The 8,844-nt window shown below is 33.8% G+C and overlaps 1 protein-coding gene across 1 annotated transcript; it reads left to right on the top strand.

Moving 5' to 3' along the window:
* Positions 1-213: 213 nt before the first annotated feature.
* On the top strand, positions 214-2,425 carry LOC143602073 (spliceosome-associated protein 49-like). Its single transcript, XM_077079314.1, has 4 exons — positions 214-349; positions 1,119-1,330; positions 2,047-2,170; positions 2,261-2,425. The coding sequence occupies exons 1-4, from the start codon at positions 310-312 to the stop codon at positions 2,380-2,382; spliced, it is 498 nt and encodes a 165-aa protein (XP_076935429.1). The 5' UTR covers positions 214-309; the 3' UTR covers positions 2,383-2,425.
* Positions 2,426-8,844: the final 6,419 nt, after the last annotated feature.

The following is an 8,844-nucleotide window of genomic DNA, read 5'->3' as shown; positions in this document are numbered from 1 at the left end:
TCTGATCCGATGTAATATTGAGGCTATTTCGGGGATTAGTTTAGTATTGGGCTAGAATTAGAAAAGTTTGGTTAAAAATGGTTATTTTGAGAATTTCCCTATTAAAATACATATTATTCATATTAAATTAATACAAATATAATTATTTTTTGAAGTGCAACAACATAAATATCTATAAAATCTTATTATTATTATTATTATGGTTAATTACTTGGGATGATAAGATTCAGCAGTATCTCCTCCCTTTGACTTGACTTGTATTCTTCTTCTGTCTTCATCTTCTTTCTTTCTTTGTTGCGGCAGGCAGTCATGTCTTCAAACCCTAACAGTAACTGCACAGTTTACATCGGTAACCTTCCAAACTCTTTCATTATTATTATTATTATTATTATTATTATTAATCTGATTGCATTCTTGCTCAAACATCTACTCTCAACTCACAGCTTCCATTATGATTATGATTATGATTATTATTATTAGGTTAATTGAATAATACTACAAAGACAAGATTACATCTCTCTCTATATAATCTAACAACCATAACTATCCAAGGCTTTCTTAGTTATGTAACAGCCTAACTAACTCAACCATTGGTCAATACACTCTAATATAAGCAAATCAGTTGCTTTAGTCCTCTTGAAAATAAGTACTGAACCCAAAAACTGAAAACCCAAAAAACCGAAACCAAATGGTTTTGAAAAAATAAAAGACTGAAACTTTGGTTTTCGGTTAGGTTTTAGCACAAAATTGCACCGCGCACACGCTATGATGCACTCCGGAAAAATTTGGACAAAAGTTTGACCCGTTTGCTGACCTGAGCTGTCCTCTTTGTCAGGCTTGCAAATAATCATTAAGTGTTATGTAGTATGGACCAAATCCATTAGGATGATGCATTTCTTTTTCAAGTCAATTTCTTTTATGGTTCTTGTTTCCATTAATTTGATTCATACGCGTGTGATGAAATTGAAGGGTATGCATAAAGATACCTTTTTCATATATATATGATCATTCATTCATTTGTGTTATTTCCAGTTTAACTCAGGAAAGTAGTGTTGTGGTGCGTGCCCGTTAATTGGTTATTCATCTGACTATAACTGATGTTTAATTTTTATATATAGGTAATTTGGATGAGCGAGTAACTGATAGGGTCTTATATGATATTCTTATTCAAGCTGGACGGGTGGTTGACTTGCACATTCCCCGAGATAGAGAAACCGATAAACCAAAAGGTTTTGCTTTTGCAGAATATGAAAGCAAAGAAATTGCTGATTATGCTGTCAAGCTGTTTACTGGACTTGTTACTCTTTACAACCGAACATTAAGATTTGGAGTAAGTTATCTTTTTTTCTTAATCTACTTGGATTAACTTTTTTTAATAAATAATCTGTGTGTCTAGGATGACTATAATGCCAAGATAATATAGTGATTAAATGATTTAGTAGATTTTGTGTCTTCGAAAGACACTGGTGGGGTTTGATTAATTTGGCATGTTTCATTTTAATCTAAAATTTGTATCATGCTCGTTTGACATGCTAGTGAACCCGTTCATAAGTAAATGAGTCAAATTTCCACCTCTGCATAGGGGTGCGAGTGGGTTGCTTTTCTTAAATCTTTCGGTTTTGGTTTTTTTCGTTTTTGGTTCGGTTCGGTCATGGTTTTTTTGGTTTCACCATTTGGCCCGCCTTTTGATATAAAACAATGAATTTGGGGCTAAATATCTTTTTCTCTTTTCAATTAATGATTATTGTTATTATACATCTGGACTAAAATATATGGGTTACACTATTTTTTAAATTCTTATAAATAACTTATCATTCAAAATTAAAATGGAAATACATAAATTCAATTCAATTCAGTTCTGTTTTTCGGTCTTATTTACATGCAAAATCGAAACCAAACCGAAAATTCGGTTTTTATGAAAACATAAAACCAAACTGTCAGTTTTTGTTTTGAGTTCGATTATTCCAGTTACAGATCAGTGTACACTCCTGTGAGTCCTACCTCTATGTGTTATTTACTTTCAATATTTGAATTATGTAAAAATAGATTTCTGGGCAAGACAAGTCAGCAGCAAACACGCAAACGCCACCCATGCTTGCATCAAACGGTTCTTTCAAATCAAGGTTAAATGTTGAGGTTTCCCCGAGTTCTTCGTCTCATCATACACTAGGTAAAGTGTTTCGTTTCTCCATGGACAGTTTGATCATTAGTCAGATTGTAACGGTTTTTGATGAATTATTATTGTTTGTTAAAATATCAGTTCCACCTGGTGCACCACAATATTCTCATATGAGTAGATCTTATGGGGATTACAACAATTATGAGCATCGAAGATCTCACGGGGCCACATGGGATTCTACCAGCATCTATGATCGTCGTTAAATCTGTTGGTAATCGTGACTATCTTGTTGTCATTCAAAGCATTAGATATGACTGGGCGCGCTTAAAAATCTTGGTTGTAGATTTGGAACCGGTTGACTTAATATATTAGTCACTAGACCTGTAATCAGTCAGTGATTAGCTAGCTAGCTAGCTATCAGTGTTTAGGTCTTTAGGTTTTTTGAGATGATGATGTGTAGGTGTGTGTTTGTGAGTTAATGAGCTTGATGTTTGAATTGGTAAAATCATATATGGTGGTTTGTGTTTGGATGCTTTGACATTTAATTAAGAGTTTGCTTTTCAGTTAGAGCGTTCATATTGTCCTTATAGATATAATCATACTAATAGATACCCGCGCGATGCGGCGGGTCTGGCGAGAGCGACAAATTACAACATGATTAATTTCTTCTAGTAGTGTATTAATATCTCGTGACATATTATATACTATTTCTGAATTCTGATAGTTTTTTTATCCATGTGAATATGTGATATCTTACAAAAAGTGTATTACACATACAGTTAAAATTTTATATATGATAAGAGACATAACAGAGAACTATTTGATAAACTCGACATGATATGAAGGAAATTTACTAACTTGATGCGCTACCATAATAGTGATTCAACCCCTTGTGTATCCATAAGAAACTATACAATTTGACCTGGGTGAAAAAGTCAAACGCGAACAATCCAGTTGCATTTTCATTATCAAAGAAAAGAAACAAATGCGGATGAGTAGTTTAATCCAACTTTCTAAATTATCCAATGGCTTGTTTGAAGGCAAACTTCAGAATCCTCCATAAATTTGACTCTGTAAGTGGCGAAGCTTGGACAAAAATGTCGAGGGGGGCGGACAAAAATACTCATTAAAAAAACCGTAAACAGAGGGGCCCGGGATCAAATTTTCGGTTGAAAACGGGTAAATTTACACTATTGCGTCAAAAAACGAAGGGGGCCGGGGCCACCCCTACCCCAACCATACTTCGCCAATGTGCAATTCAAATATATGCAAGTAAGAATAAAAGTCAAACAAAACCAAAAGATAAAATCTTGAATTATTTCAAAATGCAAGGATTTAATACTTCCAAAAATCTTACAGAATTGCAAATTCATAAATTTAAATACAAACATATACACACACAGTCTACAACATGACCCACAAGGCCACAACTACAAACTTAACTCCAGTTTCTCCACTTGGAACTTTCTAGAACCACTTAGCTAGGTTGAGTAGGACCCATTCCTAGTGTCAACCGAAAGCCGAATTGTAATAGTAAGCCGAATTGCATCTACTTGATCATCTTTTATACTCATAATCACATCCCTATGCTTATAAACAAATTTAATTTACTAATTAAGAAACTATACATAAAACCCCATATGTTATATAGAAATGACATTCAATAATAACCTGAAAGAGAGCCACATGTGCAGACCTGAACTTTCCTCTCAAGCTAAGAGATATATTGTGCTTTGAAGGCAATATGTTGACCACAATATCAGCATTTCAAACAACTTCCTACAAAATTAGTAACATTATAAAAGACTAAACAGAAATTAGTAATCATAAATCAGTTATAATCAACCTACCATCCGGGCTAAAACTCAACACGCCTTGCTACTATAATTATATATTCTCCTTTATCTTTATCTGCTAAGGCCTCACGCCATTTTCAATCCACAACCAATCCTATTTCTCCATATTGTAGATCCTATGTTCCTAAAAAAAACTTAAATTCCTTAAATAATATAACATTCAAAGTGCGTAAAGAGTTATGAACCCATGTCTCGTTTGTTCATTCATGAGCGCTCGTTTATGTCGTTCATTTAAGCTCATTTATGTGTGCCCGTCTACACTCGTTTATGTTCGCCCGTTTACACTCGTTTATATCCGTTAGTTTACATTTGTTTAAGCTTCCCCGCATGCTCCAGGTGCAGCCATGAGGACTCGAATCATTATCAACATTCACCCTTGAAAAGTTTTCAAATTTCAGCTCAAAGATTTAATAAGTTTTAAGTTAGATGGAAACTTGTTAAGTTGTTATTGAATATTTATTATGAAAAAAGATTTACTTGTAATTGCTAACCGCTGAGCATGTTCTTCCACTTCAATCGCCACCTGAATGAGCTTCCTCTCAGACGGAGAAATGCACGGTCGCACAGGAGCATCCTTTTAAAACAAACAAAATTAATATAAACCATTTTTATGCATTTAAACTAAACATATAACACCAATTTGTTACACTTACATGGGTTAGTTTTTACACTTAATCGGTTTTTGTTTTGGTTCGATTTTGGTTGTTTCGTATCAGTTCGGTTACACTATATTCGGTCTTTATTTGATTCGGTTCCAGGTTTTAGTTTCATTTCAGTTTATTTCGACTTTTTCGGTATTTTGTTTCGCTTCGGTTAATTACAATTTTTGATTTTCGGTTTTCGGTTCAGTTGTTTCATTTCAGTTCGGTTTCAACATATTCAGTTTCTGGATTCGGTTTGGTTTCAGGCTTTAGTTTTGTTTCTATTCAGTATCGATTTTTTTTCGGTTTTTTGTTCCTTTGGTTAAAGGTTTTCTGTTTTTGATTTATGTTCCTTTTTTTTGGGTTCAATATTTTCAACTGTTGGGCATACTTCAGTGTTCAGTTTATTAGGTTTTTAGTTTCGGTTTCAGTTACCATCTTTTAGTTTCATTTTTGTTCGGTTTTAGTTTATTTAGTTTTTGCTTTTGGTTGTTTCGTGTCAGTTCAGTTTCAATATATTCGTTTTTTTATTCGGTTTCAGATTTTAATTTTGTTTTGGTTTAGTTTTGATTTTGTGGTTTTATGGTTAAAGGTTTTTAGTTTCTGATTTCTGCTTTTTTGGTTTTTGATTCAGTCGTTTCATTTCAGTTCGGCTTCAAAATTCCCTAAACGTGTGTATAGTTCGTTCATTTATGTCCATGAACATTCGTTTATGCTCATGTTCATTAGTTTAAGTTTGTTAATTTACATTATTTTATATATTCTTTTGAAACATCTAGGCTCATTACAACTTAGTATAATTTTATTAAACTTTGAGCCAATCAACCGAGCTTATTCTGCTTCTTACAAACTGAGTCAGCTCGGTTTGCTTACAAACCGAGCTGGTTCGCTCGCTTACAACCAATCCGACTTAGCTCGCTTACAAACCATTACGAATCGGCTTGTTTATAAAATAAAAGGTTAACCTTAACAAAGCACGCCCCAAGCAAAACAATTTGGCTTACAAAATTATGTTGTTGATCCATCTTCATCCAACACCGACATCTTGCTTCACCTTAACAAAGCACGCCCCAAGCAAAACAATTTGGCTTTGTCCCACGCTCCAGTTTGATCCATCTTCCACCATTGGACCTGCAAAATTCAGATTTAACACACCATTATTATAATAATTCTCATTTAGCCATCATCTAACCTAAAATTTCATTAGCTTATTATGATTGCTTCCTCTTTACAGTTGGTTTCCTTTCTTTTCTTGAAAACTATTTCAAAAATAACAATAGGTCGACTGATTTCAAGCGACACCAAAAGTTACTTTGTTGATACGAACCCATATTTACCAGTTACCTAACCGACCCGACTTGCTGACTAATATATGAAAAGTGTTTTAAACTAACCCAATCCAACCTCTATGAACCCACACAAAAGTTTCCTGTTTTGACTCACTTTTTTGGTTGTTTAGGTACAACATTCTGATCAATTGTTGTCAAAACAAAAAAATGACATATTTTGACACAAACCTATAATAATTCTTATGTAAACTCTACCATAATGTTAGCAGAAAATCACCATAACCCGACTTGTGTTCGTGCACGCTCGTAATGCCTCACCGACCAACCTGACCCCTCATATATGCCGCTTGCACGCTCGAAAAGACTGATTTTCATTTTTATTTGAGTGTTTTGAAAAATTAATAATTTGACTAAAACTGGTTTTTTTTAAAAAGAAATATCTTATTCAGTCAGCAAGGTTGTCATCTTCTCAGTTATGTTAGTATATCATATCGACTACGGTTTACACCATTACAGGTCACACGTTTATTTTGGTATGAGATCAAGTTGGGCAAGGACAGGTTTATTCAGGTACTTTAGGTAGATTAAAAATGTTGTATGGTCAAATGCACACATTTATTAAACCTCCAAAACTGCAACTTGCTCTGTTAGAGAAGGTCTCTTAAATAAAGAAATAGGCCATATATCTTTGGACCCCAACAAGATTTAAAAGAACGGAATCAAACCTCAAGGCGCACCGAGGGAGAGTTAAAAAATAAATATGAAAATTATATTTAGCAAGTCGAGCTCGAGCTATGGTAAGTTACACGTTCTAAGCTCAAGCTTAAGCGAGTTCGGGCTCGGCTTGCTTAAACCCCAGGTCTAAGCAACTTGTTTCTAACATCAATTAGACACTTTAAAGTTTAAACTATTTGCACACATACACAAAAATGTAACATGAACAATAAATTTTGAAAACAACCATTCCACGTATGATAAATTGAACTTACACGTCTGAGAATATGTGTCACTCCTTAACCAACAGTTTTGCATCCAACATCCAAAAGATAAACGTGCATTTCCATTTTCAAATCTATAAAAACAAGCAAACAAGTTAAAGTATTTAAGTAAACAAGTTCTAAGATCTATCCCCATTTTTTACCTACATCACTAAAATCACATATGTTTTTAGTTCTAAAATGAGATTAATAACATATATAAAAAAGTCGAATACCTTTCTGTTCGACAATTTGTAGGTGTCATTTCAATGTACATCATTTCCACCAGAGTTTGATTTTGCCAAGATTAATTTACACCTAGAAAAACCAACTTAAATGTTGTCAATTATCATTTGAAAAATGTATGATTATATTAGAATCTACTCACAAACCATCTAAAATTCACAAAATAACTACAATGGGTAAAATAAACTACATTCATTTAAATTATTTATTGAAGACACTATAATGAGCATTACATGTAACTTTAAAAAGCAACAATCTTGTTTTCTTCATGTTTCTAAGTAAAGCAGTCAACCCATGTCAAAACCCTAAAACAACATACAAGAAATGGAAGGGAGGTTAAAGATGGTGAACAAAGCCAGAGAATTCAACTCAAACATGCTACAATCAAAGTCCTAGATGAAATTTTTGCAACTTAAAAAACTAAATTTAATGATAAGTTAGCTCAGAATATCCAAGAATTGGGAGAGTATTGAATAAAGCATATGTTAAAAACGACACATAACTGCATACCAGTGATGGTTGTCCTCCATCCGACCCCAAGAAGCTTCCCTTTAAACATCAGTTACATCTTCAAATCACAGCCATAGATCAGTCCCAGTCAATTAGCATCATCATAAAATGTAATTAAACCCGAATACATACCTCTGTGAGTCTTAATCGAAACCCTAGGCCGACGGTTCTTCCCCCTTTCTCGAATCTAACTCAAACCGAGTGCAATATAGATACTCCCATTCATCGATTTTAAGTGTAGACCCCTAACGGTTTGAGTTTTAGATGCGATTTAGGGTTTGTAGTGTTATGTGAGGTCTTGTTTGTATGTATGTTTTTAAGGCTTTGAATTTCAAATTTTGGATCTGGCCGCGTTTTCCTACCTTCAAACTTCATAAGCTAAAATGAATTGTACACAATGCTTCAAATAATTGTACCTCTTAATCTTAATTTTAAGAGTTTTTGGTTAAATGACCTTTTTGCCCATCTAATATATATTATATAGTAATATAGATAAATTTACACATCACCTCCAAAAAGGTAGAGCCCTTTTGAGCGCCAACAGAGTAACGTCAATGGGGAGTGCCAAAGCCTGCAACCCAGTCAAATGGAGGGTGAGGGTGTCATTGGGGGTTCTCCATAACACTCAGTCTAATTAAGAACACAGAAACGTAAAGTAATCTCTAATAATCATCAGTGATTGGTTGTTTGATTACAATCGTGCTACTCTCAAGATCTCTAACTCTAAACAATCACATGTCCTCTATTTATAGTCACGCATGAACATAAGTGGTATAACACTAAGGTGTTGTTTGTTTTTTCAGAGGTAACATGTCTGCAGCCTGTGGATCACATCTGCATTCATCTGTAGCAGAAGATGTGGACCAAACCTCTACAGTCTGCACGAAGAAGACTGCTTGTTTTTAACGTCTACAGACTGCTAAAATAAACTGAAAACATTAAATAAGCTGAAATTTAAACAAAAAAGGCCTTCAACGTTGAAATTTAAATCCAGTATTGGAAACCAACATATTCAAATTAATCAAATACAACATATTTCTAGCATCAAACATGCTAATTACATCCAATAATCTCATAAATAGAAACCAACAGATTCAAATTCAGTTTGCATACAACCAAAACCAATAAAATAACAAACGTGTCACTCACTGTACTTCATTATAGTTGTATAATTTTAGTCATGCATTTGTGAATTGACATCTGGAT

The sequence above is a fragment of the Bidens hawaiensis genome, unplaced genomic scaffold, assembly GCF_021521415.1.
Source record: "Bidens hawaiensis isolate Kalapana, Puna unplaced genomic scaffold, B.hawaiensis_p1.1 tig00057871_1, whole genome shotgun sequence".
Taxonomy (NCBI): domain Eukaryota; kingdom Viridiplantae; phylum Streptophyta; class Magnoliopsida; order Asterales; family Asteraceae; genus Bidens; species Bidens hawaiensis.
The sequence above is the reverse complement of the archived record's forward strand: the minus strand, read 5'-3'. Positions and strand labels throughout refer to the sequence as shown.